At 36.6% G+C, this 21,737-nt stretch overlaps 2 protein-coding genes across 2 annotated transcripts in view; one reads left to right on the top strand and one right to left on the bottom strand.

Moving 5' to 3' along the window:
- ppfia3 (PTPRF interacting protein alpha 3) overlaps positions 1–4,974 on the top strand; it is a 47,302-nt gene extending 42,328 nt beyond the window's left edge. Inside the window, 2 exon segments of the mRNA XM_051106228.1 lie at positions 206–264; positions 3,554–4,974. Of these exon segments, the coding sequence (XP_050962185.1) occupies positions 206–252 (47 nt within the window). The 3' untranslated portion in view covers positions 253–264; positions 3,554–4,974.
- A 90-nt stretch (positions 4,975–5,064) lies between these two features.
- LOC127163168 (uncharacterized) lies at positions 5,065–21,548 on the bottom strand. The gene is made up of 2 exons (XM_051106260.1): positions 21,453–21,548; positions 5,065–8,878 (listed from the first exon to the last, which is right to left on the bottom strand). Exon 2 carries the CDS (start codon positions 8,857–8,859, stop codon positions 7,501–7,503), a length of 1,359 nt encoding a protein of 452 aa, XP_050962217.1. The 5' UTR covers positions 8,860–8,878; positions 21,453–21,548; the 3' UTR covers positions 5,065–7,500.
- Between the last annotated feature and the right edge of the window lie 189 nt (positions 21,549–21,737).

The raw sequence follows: 21,737 nt of genomic DNA on the forward strand, positions 1-21,737 counted from the left end.
GATAAGCAAGGCTTTGTGGAAATCCCCGCAATTAGTCTGAAATAACTTTATGACACAGTGATGTTGTGTTAGTTTTCAGATAAACATTTTAGGAACATTGTTTCCTTATGAGAAAGTGGCGCTGACGTGAATGCTGTATAATGCTGTTCAGAAATACTTTTTCTTTTTTTTTTTTTTAAACTAAATCTCTCACTTGTTTCTTTAGCATCTCCAAGGGCAGAGTCTGGCTCAGTGAGGACCTACTCCTGTTGAGGGACTGCAAAGGTGAGACATGACTAGCTAGCTTTTTTAATAAATATTTTCTCATATATATATTTCACTAGCTTTAGCCCACCAGACTTTCTAAATCTAGAAAGCTAAACTGAATTTTTCTCTAAACTGAACAGGATAAAGAGAAAAAGTATGTCATGAGAGTATTTAATGGCAGTGTGTGGGCAGGGCCCCCAAGATTTGCGGTACACCACAGTCAATGATTTCCCTCTTCATGCTGCTGCCTGTAAATGCGCAAATCACGAAAATTTGCTCATTTACGAGTTTGACTGAAGCACTTTCAGCATTCTGTTGGGTTTTCTTGGGTTATTATAACGGAGTAGACACCTCCATATTTTGCGTGCCCTTTATATGTCTGTGTTGTTAAACTTGTTTTGGAAAGGATGTTGCTTTTCATGTTTTTATTGTGATTCATCATGTGCTTTGGGTTTGTGTTTGTGTGTGAATCATTATCAGGCCCACATGGAATCTGTGAGCAAAAAACTTTGTCGAATTCTTAAGTCCTTCATACACAGACACACCTCATGTGTTCATTTATAATTATTCTTTCAGCTATCAATAGTGTAATACTTTCAGCTCATTTAACACTTACCTGGTTTAAAGGGATAGTTCACCAAAAAATGAAAATTCTGTCATGAATTACTCATCTTTGTGTCGTTCCAAACCCGTAAGACCTTCGATCATCTTCAGAACACAAATGAACATATTTTTGATGAAATCCGAGAGCTTTCTGACCCTGCCTAGACAGCAACGCAACTGACACGTTTAAGGCCAAGAAAGGTGGAAAGGACATTGCTAAAATAGTCCATGTGACATCAATGGTTCAACCGTAATGTTAGAATTCTTTTTGTGCTCTGCTTGAAAACAAGGTGCAGAACATCTGGGCTCTACATCAGAACGCTGGCTCCAGCGTTAACAGCACCACACGCATGTGTCGTGGTACTCTCATGAATGTGTGGCTAAGACTGACACAGAAGAGAAGAAATTGTTGAATGAAGTTGTTATTTTTGTTTTCTTCACACACAAAAGTATTCTCATAGCTATATAACATTACAGTTGAACCACTGATGTCACATGCATTATTTAATAGAGGTCAACCGATGTATCCGTTTTGCCGATTAATTGGCACTGAGAGTTAAAAGGCAGAACTATTGGTTATCGGCAAAAATCCATGCCGATAGTTTTTTCTGGGTTGGGTCCGTTGCTGGAGCGGCTGAGAAGGTCATCGTTATACAGCACGAGAGCGGCCTCTAATGGCGGAAATCACTGACAGCACGTGCCGTTTGTTTAAACACGTGACACTGTGCGCTGCACAGATCGGGACACTTCAAAGGCGGATTTAAAACATTGACAGTGAAACAGTGTGTACAGTATACTGTAGTGCATGTTTGGTGCATGTTGATCAAATAAAGTCTTGTAGACCGCGGCTTGAATTGAACGCAATGCGTCCAGTGTGTGTGATACCGGATAGCTGCGAGTTCTTCTGCACTTTTGCCCGTTGTGTGACTAACATATTTGTATATTTTGATTAGATAACCACAAATGTTCTAGAATAGAAGCAGTTCAATTGTGAAAGTACACAATGTCCATATGTATGCAATTTCAATACTGTGGCCTTTGTGTAGATATTTAAAGATGGCCATCTTTAGCTTGATTGTTGATGTAATGGTAACACTTCACAATACGAGTCCATTTGTAACATTAAGATTGATAAAAGCTAAAAGTTCCTTGCTAGAGTGTTAATTTCAGCATTTACTGATATATTTTAAACATTTTAGTTGCTTTTGTTAACATTAATGAACAATGAACTAACTGTAATGATCAATATATAATTAATATTAATATTTTTATTCATTTACAAAGTATGGTTTATTCGGCTACTTTTTTTTTTAAATAGTAGAGCACTATTTATTTACCGTTTAGTATCCATTTTAAAAACTATCGGTCGATTAATCGGTATCAGCCAGTGTGGTCCAACCTAGTTATCGGTAAAATCCAATATCGGTCGACCTCTACTATTTAATGATGTTCTTAAGATCTTTTCTGGGCTTTGAACATGTCAGTTGTGTTGCTGTCTATCCAGGGTCAGAAAGCTCTCAGATTTCATCAAAAATGCCTTAATTTATGTTGTGAAGATGAACAAAGGTGTTACGGGTTTGAAACGACATGAGGGTGTCTCGACTTAATATTTCATAAATTCATCATTAATATTGACTTAATATTTCATAAATTCATCATGAAGAAAAAATGTAAAAATGATGACATATCAAGTTGAAATTGAGATAAATCATGAAGTGACATGAAAAGTACATTTTTTCGTCAGAACTGATGTCATAATTTCATAACTTTTTATATTTATTACAACTTTGTATGTCACAGTTTCACAGTATGCATCAGTGTAAGAATTTTGACTTTTCATGTCATAATTATGACTTTTTATCTAATTGTGTCTTTATCTCAGTTACGACATGATTTGTTTGTTACTTGGTGGAAACTGGCTTCCATAAATGTGACCCTGGATCACAAAACCAGTTATAAGGGTCAATTATTTTAAATTTCTGAATAAATAAGGTTTATGTTGATATATGGTTTGTTAGGATAGGACAATATTTGGCTGAGAAACAACTATTTGAAAATCTAGAATATGAGGGAGCAAAAAAATCAAAATACTGATAAAATTGCCTTTAAAGTTGTCCAAATAAAGTTCTTAGCAATGAATATTACTAACTGAAAATTAAGTTTTAATATATTTACGGTAGAAAATTACATTATCTTCATGGAACATGATCTTTACTTAATATCCTAATGATTTTTGGCATTAAAGAAAAAATCAATAATTTTTATCCCATACAGTGTATTGTTGGCTATTGATACAAATGTAACCATGCTATTTAAGGTCCAGGGTGACATATTTAAAGCAATAGCCAACAACACATTGTATGGGTCAAAATAATTAATTTTTTTTAATGCCAAAAATCAGAAGGATATTAAGTAAAGCTCATGTTTCATGAAGATATTTTGTAAATTTCCTACCATAAATATATCAAAACTTAATGTTTGATTAGTAATATGCATTGCTAAGAACTTTTTCTCAATATTTTGAATTTTTTGCACCCTCAGATTCCAGATATTCAAATAGTTGTATCTTGGCCAAATATTGTCTTATCATTTTCCAAGAAATTGACCCTTATGACTGATTTTGTGGTCCGGGGTCACAAATCTGTCTTTACTGATGCTTTATTGATCTGTTGTAATGTGTTGTAATTCTGTCTCTCGCACACAGGAGGCGCCGTTGTCAGAGAGCTGGAACCGGCTTTACATTTCATTCACGGGGAGGAGGGGGGGATAAGCAGAAAAAAAGCAATGAATATATACATTTATAAATATAACTCTACTGGTCTGACCATTCTGCAATAACAGAAGAGGGATGGAGAAAGAGAAAAAAAAAAGAGCAAAAAAAGGACAAAAGACATGAAGAATGTATGACACATGAGAGTGGTAAAAAATGGGATGGTTGGAGGAAATCGGATGACTGTTTATTCTTTCTTTCTGTCGTTCTCTCTTCTCACTTCCTGTGTCTGTGCTGATGGGACATCTGTAGATGAACTCTTGTCTTTCCATCCTTCGTTTCGATGGCGCTGTCCGCAGCCCTAGCTCCTCAGAATGGCTTTCGTTGACTGCCTGCAATCTCCGGTCTCTTGAGTCTCTCGATAGCAAAGGATTGTTTGTGGCAACCCAACCTGGACTTCAGGGATGTTTACATACGGTAAGGTTCAGAGGAAGTGTACTTAAGAGCACAGTCGAGGGGCCAGGCTGTGTGAGGCCAAGACTTCGCTGTACGTGTTTCTCAATCAGCACAAGCTGAGAAAGACCGCGGTGATGAGAGCTACACGCGAGGCTGCAAAGGGCACAATTCTCGCTCAATTACTACTAGGTGTTTTTTTTTTCAATTTCGAACATTTAGATTAAAGACTGAAGGTCAGCAGAGAGAGAGAGATAGAGTCAGCAAATGAAGGGAAGCTGGTGGTGGCAGATAGATAGGAAAATGCTTGCGGACAAAGCAAGTGACCAGCAGAAATGAGTCCTGACGGACAGAATCATTCTAACAACGCAAGCCATAAAAGACGACAAAAGGGTGAACCGAGGAGGACAAACGGGCGGGACGGGGTGGGACGGAGGGAGGGCGTCAGGGGAAAAAAAGCGAGAGAAAACGTTTAGCTTCTGTGTTGCGATGCATGTCAAACAACCAAGACGACAACGAACTAAAACTTTCGGGGAATAAGACAATATGACGTTAAAAATAAAAATTATGTGTACATTAACATATGAGGTTAAGAGCTTGGGGAACAATTTGTAAAATGTGTGTATTTTCATTTTTATTTTTTATTTTTATGATAACTATATTTATTTTCTTTATGTATGTATTGAATAACTGTATGTACATGTTCATTTAATAATTCTGACTGTAATTTAATTTTATCTAGTTTAAAGCGTAAATATGAAATATTCAAAACATGGTCATTAAAATATGCTACTTGTATGTGTAAATTTTGACAAAATTGTGTTATGATTTAAAAACAAACCATTACTGTTGATGAGGATGACAGTGATTCAAATTGAAAATGATGTCTGCAAAATAAACAATAATGATGATAATGATGATAATGATGAAAATCTAAATAAAATAAAGTGTTCCTAATGGTACCGATGAGTGTGCTTGTGATTTTGACATGTTGAGATCTGTTACAATTCCACGAATGCAAATCAAAGTACTTCCTTTTTTTATTACAAAAACAAATAGAGCTACAATCATATATTCATATATTCCATTTTGTATTTCACTAAAGCCCCTCTCGCTCTTCCATCTACTTTGTAAAAAAAAAATCATATACAAAAGTATCTACCTTACAAAGATTACATAATACTTTATTACAATGACTCCATGTGAAAAATGACATTAAAACCTGTGTACTGACTTCCACAGCTTTCTAATACAGTAACCAGGGAATTGGACTACAGTTCATCCAACGCTCATTTTTTGACTGTATTTCTGTAACATTTGCTGAGGGAACAGTACACGAGTCAAATCGTAGCTGACACTGAAACCGAAGAGGCAAATTCTGCTGATCAGTTTGTGGTTATTATAAATACACATATATTCGCATGATGTATATGTTTCACATATTGTACATTTATAAAGAAATATATTAATATCAAGTACGCTTACATACTAACTCAAAAGTAATAACTTATTGTCTGTATACTATAGATACAATAAAACAAATGCAACAATATACGAAAAAAGTATGAAAAAAATCCATCTTGGTATTGAGGTTTTGTTGTTTGTGTGAGTTTACACACTGGCCTAGTGAGACGTGGATATGGACCGAAGGAATGACAGCAGAGTGGAGGAACTCATCGTCACCTCATATCACTTCAAACCCGTATACTGTTTCATGAAACACCCAATAAGTTACAGTGAACGCACCTAGAAAAAAATGTGAATTAACCTCATTCTCAAATGACTTGAGAAGACTTGGGGTATCGTCTGTGTATTACCAAAGACAGTTTACTTGTATTGTTATAAATGGCCAAAACTACAACATACAAAAATGGCAGCTCTAGTAATTTATTATTGTTTCACACATAATATATGAGACTCGCGCTTAAGACGGCACATGGGCAGGACCAACCTTAAATATAAGCTTTTTTTACCGCTATTTTAGCTTAAGAAACGGCATTAAAGCGACAGTTCATAGCAGATTTGTTTGCTGAAATATGCCATTTAATTGACCGTTCGCAAAAATCCGCCCACATTCGTTACTGTTGCTATGCCTATGTCCGACAAACAATACCACTCTTACACTACACATCACAGTGACACAGTGAAAAATAAATCGTGGATCACAGAGGAAACTGACAAAAAGGCGACAGACAGGACAGAGCAGGTTACTTCTGGTATTAAACAACTGGTTGTCATTTTCAAGAAATTCAAACAATAAATACGGTTTTGTGGCTCTTTAATGTGTCCTGACGATCGTGTTTTCTTATTAGATCAATGACACGTGAACCGATCCTCTTTTCTTCTTTACTTAAAGCATGAAAAAAACATGAATGAACATCACAACATATTTTATTTCAACCTAGGAAAGACGTCAATAAACAATGTTTCAAGTTTAAGTCCACTGTAGTTAATCTACTCTCCTGTCTGATTTGTTTGTCGGACAGAACGGCGGATTCGGCGTTGTGATTGGTCAGATCACCTGTCAAACAAGCTGTTTGCTAAGCGTCAATTGTGAGTTTGGCCATTATTTTCTAGGGTTTCAGTATTTCTCCATTCACGGATAGGAGCTTCCGTTCCTTAAAGGATTAGTTCACCTCCAGAATAAAAATTTCCTGATGATTTACTCACCCCTGTGTCATCCAAGATGATCATGTCTTTCTTCCTTCAGTCGAAGGAAATTAAGGTTTTTGAGGAAAACATTCCAGGATTTTTCTCCATATAGTGGACTTCAATGGGGATCAGCAGGTTGAAGGTCCAAATTGCTTTTTTGTTTTGTTTTTTGTAAAGTTTTTTGACTCCCACATATTTTACCCATGACCTTTCCAACATGACTACATAATGCATCAACCTAGTGCAAGATGAGCATTTGTGGTTAAAAAGTATATCAATTTTTGTTTTTTTTTGTTTTAGAAAATGACCAATGGTTTCGCTAGATAAGACCCTTATTTCTTGACCTTTGAAGCTGCATTGAAACTGCAATTTGGATCTTCAACCCACTGATCTCTGTTGAAGTCCACTATATGGAGAAAAATCTGAAATGTTTTCCTGAAAAACCTTCACTTCTTTTCGACTGCAGAAAGAAAGACATGAACATCTTGGATGACATGGGCGGGAGTAAAATATAGGTTTGATATTCAGTATCTAATGCAATGAAATTTAATGTTTAAGAGTGACTTAGTGTCCACAAATCTTACCACTGTGTTCATTTGTGTTTAAAAGAAGAAAATAAATCATACAGGTTTTGAGCAACATGAGGGAGATTTTCATGACTATCCCTCAGCGGGACACTGAGGTACAGCGATAAGGTTTTGTCAAGTGAGATGCAGGAACATCTGGAAAAGTAATATCCCCCTCGCAGTGGACCAGAACGGATATAGTCCCTAAAACGCTCTTTTATTCACATGGTCTTTCAACTCCGTGTCAATCCTTTGTTCGGACAATCCAAGCTATCTGTACCTTCTGCCTTCTCGCTCTCGCTCTCTCTCCAACTTCTTCTCAGTGTAGTACGTTCCTCTAGTGAGCAGCACGCAAACGCAAGAGGAGTCGATACGGATCCACCTCCATCCTATCCTCTTGTTTTCATCCGAGGCGAGCGCACGTACGTACGACTGTTTGGTTTCGCACCTGCTCATCCAGTGTTTCTTATCCACCCCCAAGCAGCCGGCACCCTCCACCGCCTGCACTTCACCTTTCCTATTCGGATCTGGCTTACGGCACTTTGTTTCGTAGAAATACTGCTTGAGTGGTCCAGTTTGGGTCTGGATCTCTTCTAGAATAGTGACGGTGTTACTCCGAAAGTCCACCGCGGTTTTCTTGTTGGTCACCCACCCGCTTTCAGCCTCGCAAACGGAGCGTTCGATGCCAGTGCTGTGGACGGCTTGCCGCTTGCGGCGGACGCTTGGAGCGTGGCCGTCAGAATCAGACAGACCCAAGAGTAAGTTCCTGTATGATTCTTTGTCGCCTCCGTGACCGGATGTGGTAGCATCCATCATGTGGCTTTCCTCGTCCTCAACGTCATCGGCCAATAAGCCCAACTCCAGCATTAGGAGCAAAGGTGGGTGTTTGGGTGGGGAAAGGGCTGGGGAGAAAAGTACCCGTGGATGGGCATCCAGCAAAAGCAGCTGATCTTCTTCTCGTAGGCCTATGTCATCAAACCCAAAGCCTGGTTCCTTTTCTGTTGGAGCTTCGTCCAGATGTTCCTGTACTGGAGAGCTCTGGAGAGAGAGCTTCGGACCTTCAAGAGGCCCGTCTTTCAGTTTACTTCTTGCATTCCTGTCCTCTTTAAGCAAAGTCGCTTCCTCAATACTGCTTTCTTCATGAAACTGGCTACGTTCAAGCTGATAGTCGTTAAGAATATCATTGATTTCGGAACTGGCTTTTCCCGCCAGTATTTTTTGTGATTTGTATTTCCTAGGATCATGCGGCCTGGAGGCATCTGCTCCGGTAGTCCTACCTCCACCTGTGTAGTCCTGCTTTGTGTTACTGACAAAAATGTCTTCTGTTAGAAGATTCTCTTGGTTTGCTCTACCTTTGAATATATGGTCCTCCTCAAATGTGCTCTGCTTGTCGACTGTTCTGTGAGGAGCTTTGTCATGTGTGCTGTAGTTATTGAGAGAAACAGCGTTGTGGGAGTCGTTGTCCACTGATGAGTTGGTCGGCATGCTGATGTTGGTTGTCGGGACGCTGCTGCTGTTGCTGTTGTTTCTGCCAGGCTCTATCGTCGCGGCAACAAGCCTGGGCACAGGACTTTGAGGGAAAGGCAGGGCCGAGGCGATCACCATGGCAACCAGGGGAAGCCAGTGCATCACTCCCAAGACGTGTCAACTATAAGTTGATAAAACAGACAAGAATTAGCATGTGGATGAAGAGCAGGACAGTGGACATCATATGCTGACATCATAAATATTTACTTCAGAATGTTTAGAATTTTAGGAACAAAATGTAAACATTTAAAGGGATAGTTTCACCCAAAATGAAAATTCTGTCATTAATTAAACAACCTCATTTTGTTCCAAACCCATGAGACCTTCATTCATTTTTGGAATGCAAATGAAGATATTTTTGATGAAATCTGAGAGCTTTCTGACCTTGCATATACAGCAATGCAACTGACATGTTCAAGGCCCAGGTAGGTAATAAGGACATCGATAAAATAGTCCATGTGACATCAGTGGTTCAACCTCAATTTCATAAAGCTACGAGAATACTTTTTGTGCACAAAGACAACAAAATAACGTGTTCAACAATTTCTTCTCTTCAGAACGCACATCGAACTCTCAAACTCTTCCGTACTCTCCTGAATGCACATTAAAGATTGACACGGAAGAGAAGAAATCGTCGTTAGGTTTTGTTTTCTTTGCACGCAAAAAGTATTCTCGTAGCTTCATAAAATTACAGTTGAACCACTGATGGTACATGAACTATTTTTATGATGTTCTTGCTACCTTTCTGGGCCTTGAATGTGTCAGTTGCTTTGATGTCTATGCAGGGTCAGAAAGCTCTCAGATTTCAGCAAAAATATTTAGGGCTCAAGCGCATAGCACTGAAACCTGATTGTAATTGTTAGAATGGTCACAAATCAGTGAAAAACTCATAAATATCATATCCACATAAAACTGATCATGCAGACCAAACCGTAAGTCATAGAGACTTGAAACTTGGAGGGGTGGTAGTACTCACAATGCCTACAATGTGACCAAGGCTCGCCTCAATTAACCTGACGGGAGCGCTACAGCGATCAAAAGTACGAAATCGCTCAGAACTACTAAACCGTCAGTCCCAGGCTCAAGTGTCCCATGTCGTTGGAATCCTTGGCTCACGTCGGACAAAACTAAATTTTCGGATATTTCACACTTTTTGAAAAACGAACTTTTGCAAACCAGTGCAAAAAGATTCTCTGGAGAGTGAATATTAATAATGTTAAACTTTTGACTCATTGTCACAAAGGGACAGGGCCACTTTTAGTAAACATCCTAAACTCCTGAATGGAATGAGAAATCTTCACTGAACCAGAGCACTTATGTAAGAGCTCAATCTGAGGTCACAGGGAAAAAAAATGCAGAGCTTGGCCACATAGTAGTGCTATAAGAGGGAAAAACATAAAAATGGCTGTAACTGCACAACCATTTGTCCTATCAACATTAAATTCGGTGTGCACAGTCTTGGTCCGAAAGGGGATTTGTGTATCTCAAAATACATGGCCACCACTGGCAATGAAGTTTGAGCACCTGTTAGACAAGAGACAAAAAAAATTTCTGAGAGAAATTTGAAAGAAATTTGCTACTGGGGGGCGATACTGCATTTTTCAAGGGCATGGTTTTTGCACAAATACATAATATTCATATCATAGGATAGAACTCCTCATTGCGGAACGCTTTGCCTCTAGAACCACTGCTGTCAATCAAATCGTTTCTTAAATTTTTGAGAACCTACTTTTGCAAACTAGTCCTAGGTTTTTTGCTCTGGAAAAAAACACTGCAATACAATTCTCTGGACTCTCTAGGCCAATAATTATCAAAACATTTCATACATTTTAAAACGGGGTCGTTTAGAAAAGGGGCATGTCCAGATTTACCCAAAATCCTATAAAGCCCAAAGAAAAACCTCAAAACGTCACGAAACCTGCTAAGCACATGCAATAAATGATTCCAAACAAGCATGCATAAACATTAAAAAACATTATATTTCTACAGTAAATTACCTGGATTTACTACAAATGCTTTTTAAATCATTGATTTAGGTGGGTACAGCCTTGCTAAATAATATGCCATGTCTTTTCCCTTTCATGCTTAAATGTTCAAGCTGTTGAACCCCGGTAATCGCTGCTTGCAGCTGTATTTATATTTGTGTTTCCGAAGATGTACAAAGGTCTTATGGGTTTGGAACGACATGAGGGTAAGCAATTATGACAGAATTTTAATTTTTGTGTGAACTTTTAACTGTGAGACAAAATTTAATATAATTATGTAACAGAAGTAGCAATCTTTTGTATTGTTACATACATCTAAATGTAACTGATTATCGAAAAGAAAAAAAAATTGTAGGCGGGTTTAATTCTTTTCTAACAGTTGTTGACTGGATAGAGGCAAATCTTAATGCAAATTCTTGATTGTAAGTAAGGACTAAATGTCTGGAAAAGGATAAAAATAAATGCATTTGAAAAATACAACAATGTGCATTTGAAAAATACACAGGGTGAATTTCATTTTATGCTGACTCGAAAATTAGAAATAAAGTCACATTGCAAGATATAAAATCACAATTGGGAGATAAAATTCACAATTACCGTTCACAATTGAGGCGGAAACAGGTTTTCAAAAGAACAGGCTCAATGCCAGCTCATAAAAATAAGGTAAAATAAGCCTTAAACTGTAAAACTATAGCTTTATAGCTTTGGCATATGCTAGTGGAAAAAAGATGCAAAATTGCAAGCAGCAGATTCATGTCTCTGTGCAGAGGGAGAGTGGAGCCGCTCTGGTTGGTCGTCACAGACATGAAGTCACCGGCTAGCCAACGTCTGGCAAAGCTCCGTTTGAAAAAACCACCAACAGTGTTGGTCTGGTGCTGGCCTAGTTTCACAGGAGACCACAAACAACTCTGGTATGTGTGGAAAAGGTTGTAAATTTCACAGATTTTGTGCATGACTGAGGGAAACAAAAAGATGCAACTTTACCGTAGAAGAAGGTGATGTTGCTTTGGGCCTCAAAAAAATGCTCGTTTCATGTTCTTTCATGATCTTTTTTTGTACATTTATATTGGTCGTGCTTTATCCTTTTTCCATACGTTTGACCTGATGATCCCATATTCAAACACTTCTGTAACACGACTCTCAGCAGTACTGAGAATACCTCAGAGATTTAGGTTATTTATTGACAGGAACGCCAAAGTTCAGCAGAACTTCTACCTAAGACAAGCTCCTGGGTGGTTACTGGCCCAGTGGTGGTGATTTATATGTTTATTTAGTGGGGGTCAGAGTAAAACTACACTGACGGATGATAAACTCTCTTCCTTTTACTTTCAGCACTCAATGAGGAAACACTCATACTGTCAACCACCAGGTGGAAGCAAAACCACCACATCAAAAATTATAAATGTGCCTCATCTTTGGTATTTGTGAGGTTTTTTTTTTTTGTCACATTACACAAAGTAAGATTTTTTCCTTTTTTTTTTACTTAAAATATCTCTTACGCTCCTTAAGGTTGCATTTAAGGAATCACAAATACAGTATTGTATTAATATTTAAAAAATGTATATGTTAATATATTTTAAAATGTAATTTATTATTGTGATTTATTCCTTTAGTGTCACATGATCCTTCAGAAATGAGTGCAAACTACATAAAGTGTGTAAGACGAGAGGTGTGATGCTCTTAACAGCAACAAAAACTCAAAAAAATTTATAAAAAAATTTATAAAATCTGCTTTTTTAAGCAAGTACACTGCCAGTCAAAAGTTTTTGAACAGTACGATTTTTATGTTTTTTTAAAGAAGTCTCTTCTGCTCACCAAGCCTGCATTTATTTGAACCAAAGTACAGCGATAACAGTAAAATTGTGAAATATTTCTGCTTTCTATTTGAATATATTTTAAAATGTAATTTATTACATTTATTAAATGTAATTTGATTTCATAGCTGAATTTTTAGCATCATTACTCCAGTCACATGATCCTTCAGAAATCACTATAATATTCTGATTTGCTGCTCAAAAACCATTTATTATTATTATTGTTATTATTCTTATGTTGAAAACTAAGTTATGTTGCTGAGTAAGTTTTTTTTTTCAGGTTTCTTAAATGAATAGAAAGTTCAGAATAACAGCATTTATCTGAAATAGAAATCTATTGTAACATTTTATCAGATCGTACATTTATCATCACTTTTGATCATTTTAAAGCATCCTTGCTGAATAAAAGTATTAATTTCTATAATTTCTTCCCCCCCCCAAATGGTAAAATGGTATGGCTTTTGAATGGTATAGTGTTACAAAAGCTTTTTATTTCTGATAAATGCTGATCTTTGCATCTTTCTATTCATCAAAGAATCCTGAAAAAACATACTCAACTTGATAACAACAATAATAACAATGTTTCTTAAACAGCAAATCAGCATATTAGAGTTATTTCTGAAAGATCATGTGACACTGAAGACCGGCGTAATGATGTTGAAAATTTAACTTTGATCACAGGAATAAATTAAATTTTAAAATGAATTTTCAATTTTCAAATAGAAAGCAGTTATTTAAACAATTTTCCTGTTTTTGTTGTACTTTGGATCAAATAAATGCAGTCTTGGTGAGCAGAAGAGACTTCTTTAAAAAACCTTAAGAAACCTTACTAAATCTTACTGTTCAAAAACTTTTGACTGGTAGTGTATCTGACGAGAACAATGTGACCAAACTGAACTAGAGTGTGTCGTCTTGTTGATGATACAGTTAGGGATGCCGTCCGTCCAATGTTAAGGCCAGGTGTAAATCACTCACCAATCCTGTTGTTGTTGTGCTGAGAGATGAGGGCGGGAGAGGCATTTAGAGAGGAAGAGAGTTCAAGAAAAAAAGAATTCTCAGAATGTCAGTGATGTGGCTTTGACAGAGAAAACTCCTTCTGGGTTTCCCCAGGCGGGACACTCTAAAATGAAGGAGGGGGCCGAGGACGAGTGAAGCCAGTGTACACAGAGTCAAGTGACTGTTTGCTTGAGAAGAGATAATCATTAGGCTCATAGGGAGAGAGTGGGTGGACAGGAAGGTTGTGTGTGAAGTGCAAAATCACCACTTGTGACACTCATAATAACAGCACCCCGCCCCGGACTCTGTTTTCTAATAACACTCAAGCAAAACGAACACACTCATACACAATGCTCAACTGAGCCTGCGGTCACAAGCAGGGAAAGAATGCCACCAAGTCCATACGTATGCATGCTGGGACACGGAGCACTAGATGTATAAGTGCTTACTTCCTGTTTACGTTCAACACAGGAACAGGTGTGCTATGTGCAAATGAGGCTCTGTCATCTTTTAAATGCAAATATACTTGCTTAACGGGGCTGTGGATAGGATGAATACTGCAGGTATTACTGCAGAGAGATTTATAGTCTTGTTCTTTCACAGCCGCTAATGACAGAATCATATTTTATGCATCTGACACACCTTCATACACTGTAAAAAACAATTTGCTAAGTCAACTTAAAATAATTTGTAACCTGGCTGCCTTAAAATTTTAAGTTCAGTCAACTCAAAAAAAGTTTATTCAACTTGAAATGTTAAATTTAAAACTTAGATATTTGAGTTGAATCAATTTAAAATTTTAAGGCAGCTGGGTTACTTACCCATCTGTTAAGTTTAGCAAACACAAATATCTAAGTTGTTACTTAGTACAACTTAACATTTCAAGTTGACTAAACTTATTTTAGTTGACTGAACTTAACATTGTAAGGCAGCAGGGTAACAAATTATTTTAAGCTGACTCAACAAGTTGTTTTTTTATTTTTTACAGTGTACTGTCTCACAAACTGCAAAATGCTACAATATCAAAACAAGAGTGACCAAATCCATGTTGCTGACAGCTGAAATTAAGTTACATATGACCGCATGGAAGAATCAATATTTAGATATTGTTTCACAATATTTAGACTACGTTCAGATTAAAATGTAAATGACAAATGAGTCCAATAAAGGAAAAATCTTGTTTAAACAAGGCAAATTGGTTTCATATGGTTTTGAAAATCTTTTTCTCAATTTTTAAGAAAAGTTTAAATTGAATGACTCTAAAAATGTCATGTTGTGTAACCAGCAAATAGTTAGTTTGATAGTTTTGATAGTTTTATGACATTAACTGAAAAAGTGTTTTTTTTTAATTCCGTTTATTTTGTGTTTCTTTTATGCCAAAAATCATTATGATATTAAGTAAAGATCATGTTACATGAAATATTTTGTACATTTCCTACTGTAAATATATCAAAACTTAATATTTGATTAGTTATATACATTGCTATACATTTTCTCTGATTTTATTTTATGTATTTTTTTTTTTTTTTGCACCCTCACATTCCAGTTTTTCAAATAGTTGTATCTCAGCCAAATATGGTCCTATCCTAAAAAATCATACATCAATGCAAAGCTTATTTATTCAGTGTATGCAAATCTTGACCCTTAAATAAAACAAAAATTGATCTTTATGATCCTTATCACATCTGCATACATATGAATCTATATTAAAATACATTTAAAATAGTTAATGATAATAAGGTCTCACTTTATATTAGGTGGCTTTAACTACTATGTATTTACATAAAAAAATAAGTACAATGTACTTACTGTGCTCATACTGTATTGCAAAACACTTTTGCTGCTATTAATGTGGGATACAGGTTAGGGTTAGGGACAGGTTTGGTGGTATGGGTAGGTGTAAGGGTGAGATAAAGTGTAAGGTATGGGTGAACAGAGTAATTATAAATTATGTAATTACAGAAATTACTTACAGATGTAATTACATGCAGGTATTTTTAAAAAATACAAGCAAGTGCATTGTATCAAATGATTAACTGAATTGTAAGTACATAGTAGCTAAGATACCTAATATAATAGGAACAATATGGATTCTTAAAAAAAAACAAATCATTATTTTTTTTACAAACATTTTTATTTATTAAAAAAAATGTACATTTTTGAATGTTTTAAGAGACCGTGAAACACAAGGGTTTGTTTCATAAATGAAAAGGTTTCAAGCTAACGCTTTACAATAAGGTTCATTAGTTAACATTAGTTAACTACTTTAGTTAACATGAACCAAGAATGAATAATACTTCTACACAGCGTTCATACAGATACTGTAAAATAAAATTTCAGGACTTTCAAGTCCTTTTCAACCACTACTCTTTTGATTTTCAAGGACTTCAATCAGAGATCTCACTTATGATGTTTTCTACTGTTTAAGAAAAAAAATCAGAAAAAAAGATTTGTAAATCCGCACCGAAATCCTGATCTGAATCAAATGTTTTGCGATCCATGTTTCCAGGTTCCAATCTGAACAATGATTCATAAACCATCATTTCAGATCCAGAGCACGGATCATTCAGTTCACGGAATGATTCAAGAACCCGCTCTGAAGTCGTGGGGCTGGTTGCATAAAAGGTCTAGTCTTAAGATTTAAACAGCTATTTTTTTTTTCTTTAAGACTGGTCATAATTTTTTTAATTCAACTACATAAAAATGTAGATTTGTCTAAGTTGAATCCAAAAAATAAGACTGATTACCCCTTGAGTAACTGCTAGCTGGTCAGACTAGTTCTTAAGACACTGTCTTAACATAGAGGCTTTGTGAAGTTTATGCACCTAGCCCCTGACCTAATCAAATGATTCATCAAATGATACGCAATTTGAAGGCCCGATCTGAATCATATGATTCGCAATTCTAATCGAAAAGATCGCTTCGAAACATGTTGCGACACCTTGATTTTCAAATGGGTTTAAAAATCATTACAAGCAACGTTAAAATTCGAAAATGAATGGCTCTTTTAATTTTTGCTAGCGAATGGCTTGAAATTAAAAGAAGTCACAAGTTTGAATTAATCAGAGTGGTTCCAGCTTTAATGACTCGCTCAACTGATTTGGTTCATCTGTTTCTCTTTTTGCGTCTTCAGCCATATTTACACGACACTGTCAGTACTACTACTGTTTTAGCTTGATAGTTTTATGACATTAACTGAATTAGGCAAAAAAGTATGTCTTTATAATTCTGTTGATTTTGTGTGAAAACACTTATTTCATAGATACACTGTCAACAATTCAAGCACTTTTCAAGTACCTCTTTAGGAGTATTGCTACTTTCAAGGGTTTTGAAAGCCTTAAATGTCAAAAAGTCAAATTCGAGCACTTTAAGCACCTTGTACGAACCCTGTCTACAGCATGTATTAATCTTAGTTAAGGTTAATTTCAGCATTTACCAATGCATTATTAAAATCAAAAATTGTGCTTGTTAACATTAGTTAATGCACTCTGAACTATTAACATGACCTGACAATGGACAACTGTATTTTTATTAACTAACATCAACAAAGATGAATAAATACTGTAATAAATGTACTGTTCATTGTTTGTTCATGTTAGTTAATACATTAACTCACATTAACTAATGGAACCTTATTGTAAAGTGTTACCTGTTTTGAATAATTTATGTATGAGCTGCATTTTTATAGCATAAAATGTACAAAAACGTGCATTGCCCCCCAAAATGACTTATTACCAGAAGTGAAAACAAAACCATTTTTCTTGGTTAAAGGCAGTGTGTGTGTGCGATCACCTAAGAGAAAAGGGTGTAGTACGTGTATATGTGTGTGACCTGAGAGGAAGGACTTGCTGGTTAATGCGTATGTTTACTTTGGAAGGGGAACAAAAACAGTAGGCAGGCAGACACACGTGCAGGAGGCATATCTGTAGACGCTGTGCAACATGCAGAACCACTTTATCAGCGCGCTACATTTGCAGCAATGACATGCTTCACAAACTCTGCCATCCAGAGTAGCCCTGCACTTTCTCTCCTCACCTTATGCACAGCTCAAAAATGAGCCTGCGGCCTCACGTAAAAAAACGCAGAGCTCCTGAACACAATGAACCCGCATGTTTAACCCGATCTTACACACTCTACCTCACAGGAACCTGTGCACACACATCCACACATATCTTTGATCTGACCCACACCTCCCACCCCTATGACAAGCGTAATCTGTGATCTTCTAGACAAAAGCCACCTTAGACAAACACTTTGGCTCTCCCACCACGTTCTATTCTCAGCATCACGTCACCGAAAACTTTGTAAATAACCTCTTTCTAAGATTTTTTACTGGAAACCAGCCAGAGGATTCACTACCACTTCATGCTGTCACACTAACAAGCCTGACAAATCAATTATTGCAAATGTATGGCCTTTATTATTTATCCTCTGCAATCCGAACAAAAGCGTGACTCACGATAGACTTTCTACAATCCCCCTGTTCAGACTTGACATGACTGACAATTTTGGAATTTTCCCATCGTCCCACTCACCCTATACACTCGGCCATAAGCGTCCAACGCAGCACAGTCTGAACTCCCATATTAAGCCACGAAGAATCGGATAGAAAATGAAACATACAGACACAGGTTTAAAATCAAGTTAAACAGGTCATGACGAAATCTAATTTCATAACTTTATATTTACATTAATATCTTTTATATTTGTTTTTATTATAACTTTCTGAACTTTTCATCCAGTCCAAAAAAGACTTTGAACCGAACTGCAATACTGGCTTCCAGCTTGCACAAATTTCTTATTAGACAGTTGAAACTATAAACACATGACCAGCTCCATTTATACGTTGGAACTCAGTGTTTAGCAATCCGTCTAGCTCAATTCCATTCAAATAATAAAGAAGAGTTTTTTAAATGATTTAAAAGTAAAGAAAGAGTGCATTTGTATAATATGTCTTTATCGCAGACATTGCAGTAAGGCATTAAAGTAAGTAAGGCACTTCCAGAACAAAAATTTCCTGGTAATTTGCACACCCCCATGTTATCCAAGATGTTCATGTCTTTCTTTCTTCAGTCGAAAATAAATTAAGGTTTTTGAGAAAAACATTTCAGGGTTTTCTCCACATAGTGAACTTCAGTGGAGATCAATGGGTTGAAGTTCCAAATTGCAGTTTCAATGCAGCTTCAAAGGGCTCTACATGATTCCAGCTGAGGAATAAGGGTGTTATCTAGTGAAACAATCTGTCATTTTCTTAAAAAAAAAAAAAAAAAAAAAAAACATAAAAAAGTATATACTTTTTAACAACAAATACTTGTCTCGCACTAGCTCGACATCACATATTACATAATCACCTTAGAAAGGTCACGTGTGACATAGGCGGAAGTACCGACTCAGTGTTTAGAAAGCAAATGTGCAAAGAAAGTCAAACGCCCTTTACAAAAAATGTAAAACAATGATGTCAGATGATTTTGAAGTTGCAGGACAAAATGAAATGTAGTTTTTCGCCCTTCCCTAGAACTAACCACGTGTGACCTTTCCAACGTGATTACTTAAGGCAGTTCACGACAAGTGGTTAAAAAGTATATACATTTTTAATTTTTTAGAAAACAACCAATCATTATACTAGATAAGACCCTTATTCCTTGGCTGGAATCGTGTAGAGTCATTTGAAGCTGCACTGAAACTGCAGTTTTGACTTTCAACCTGTTGATCCCCATTGAAGTCCACTATACGGAGAAAATAAAACAGGAACGTTTTCCTCAAAAACCTTAATTTCTTTTCGACTGAAGAAAGAAAGACATGAACATCTTGGATGACATGGAGGTGAGTAAATTATCATGAAAATTTTATTCTGGAAGTGAATTTTAATTGAAGGATGGGGCAGGGCAAATCACATAATATATTTAGATATGTAAAGTTTACATTGAAGTCTTAAAGCTACAAGTGAAAAAACACCCTGATTAAGGGTCAGTCAGATGGTTTACAATGGTTGTGTAAAACTAAATTATGAATTTTAAATAAACCCCTTGGGTAAAAGAAAACAAAAAGGTAAAAATTTATTTGACCTTTAATATTAGTCTAAAAAAAGAAAGAGAGAGAAAAAGACATCCTCTTTCCTAAAAAGATGCTGCACAAATTCCTTCCGTGGAAAAAAGAAGAAAAAAAATTCTTGGAAGACAGGGATTATTTCAAGGCAAACTTAAACCCTTTCTCATAAAATAATTTTTACATTTACATAAAAAATCAGCATACTGAACAGATGTTTCTGATCAGAGGTGATGTGTTTAAATCAGTAGCTTAAACACATCTGAAAATAGCTACCGCACACTGAGCGACCCATTCTCAGACACATTCTTAAAAAGAACTTTGGATCCTGACTGGATAATTGGAGGAGAAGTTCACATCTCTCATAAATAGGCTACCTGTAGGTTTATTCTCACTTGTTCTGTCTCAGTGGCTTCCCCTAACGCTTTATGTGTTACAGAAGTGACAAAACAGTTACATAAACATTCATTATGTAGTAAACAAAGGTTGTGAGCTTCTGTTTTCGTTTCGGTTTTTATAGGCTAGCTGGGCAGGTGACTGACAGGATGTGCATGTGTGTTAATTATTGTTTAATGGCTGCCAGCGCCCACCCTTTAATTCCTTTACTGTGTAAACACATTAACACTGACAAACTGCTACTCTCGTATGTACATCTACAGGAGTTTGTTTTTTCAAGACTTCCTCCAAAGGATAGCCCATATAAGATTACACAACAAAACGATTTGGTTTATCTGTCATTCATTCGAACGAAACATAAATGCAAAAACAAAAACACACCTACTTATTACTACTACGTATTTTAAACAGCATGCTGGACTGACTTCAGAGATGCACAGGTAGATAGGTAAACAAAGGTCAAAATTAATTACTGACCGCGACACGCAAACACCTGGTCAACACCTGGTCAACACCTGAATTGACAATAGACCCGAATTCGCGTCGATTTAACCGCACACTGTACGCGAGTGACGGGACAGCAGCACCGTTCACTGCAATTACAGTTCCAGTTTTGTCGAGTCGCTAGCGGCTAGTGTTGAAAAATATGAGATCAAACATACTTGGTCTTTCGCCAAAATAGTTCTCAGTCATCTCTTTCGAGGCCCGGGGGGAAGCGCTTCTCACGATCGTTTTAATTCCGACTGGTGTTATTATTACGGGAGTCCAACTTATTTTTATGAATCGGTTCTCTGGAAAAAAAAAATGGCTTCAGATAAAAAACAAAACAAAAACAAAACAAAACCGCTGTTTAAATTACTGTACGTGATAACGGATCTCATATTACATGCTCTACTAACCGGTTCAGCAAAATGTACGTGTCCAAACAAATTGCTGTTTTATTATAGTTTAATTGAAGTTTCAATTGTTTTTTAATACAAACATTTATTGTGATTTGTTCCAGACTGTTGCAGTCATGGTTCAGGTCGTTAAAACATAATTTAGCCTATCTAAATATAATTTGCAATACTTGTGTCACCTGACTGGAAAGGGTGTTTTAATAAAATGCGATTAAAACCAGCTGTTTTCGTACTACATTGTATAGAAAGAGACTCGGCTCACTGAGTGACGCAATCTAAACGAATTATTTTGCGAACCGGTTCATCCGATAAAGATTCGATTCAAATGAACGATTCATTTACGTTCGGCTAATTCCAATGCTTGACAACCTGTCAACGACTCGATCAACACCTGCCTCACATTACGTTAACTGTTGCGAAAATGAACCCAAATAAACCGTATTTGTCAATACACCACTTTAGATGTTATCGGAAGCGTATGATTAACTGACGTGATACCTGTACGCCAACATGTTTATTTAAAAAACGTGTGTTTAAACGCACGTAACGTTAGCACCTACCGTTTAGGTGAGTTTCGGGCCACACGTATCTTCGGCGAACACCACATTGATTCTCCAGTCCGTCAGTCTCACGCAAAAATTAACGAAATTTCCAGAAGAGCGCTCGATTCACATAGTTCAGACTGCAGAGGTCTCCCATATCATCTCCAAAGTCCAGTCTGAGAGGGTCCACGTCGAGATGAATTTCCACGCTTAACTTTATCTGTTTAAAACGCGCCTTGTAGTCTCAGCGCGAGTTTCTGGAGGATTGGCACGAACAACCAGAGCAATAATACACCTCTGACA

This window comes from Labeo rohita, chromosome 3, assembly GCF_022985175.1.
Source record: "Labeo rohita strain BAU-BD-2019 chromosome 3, IGBB_LRoh.1.0, whole genome shotgun sequence".
NCBI lineage: Eukaryota > Metazoa > Chordata > Actinopteri > Cypriniformes > Cyprinidae > Labeo > Labeo rohita.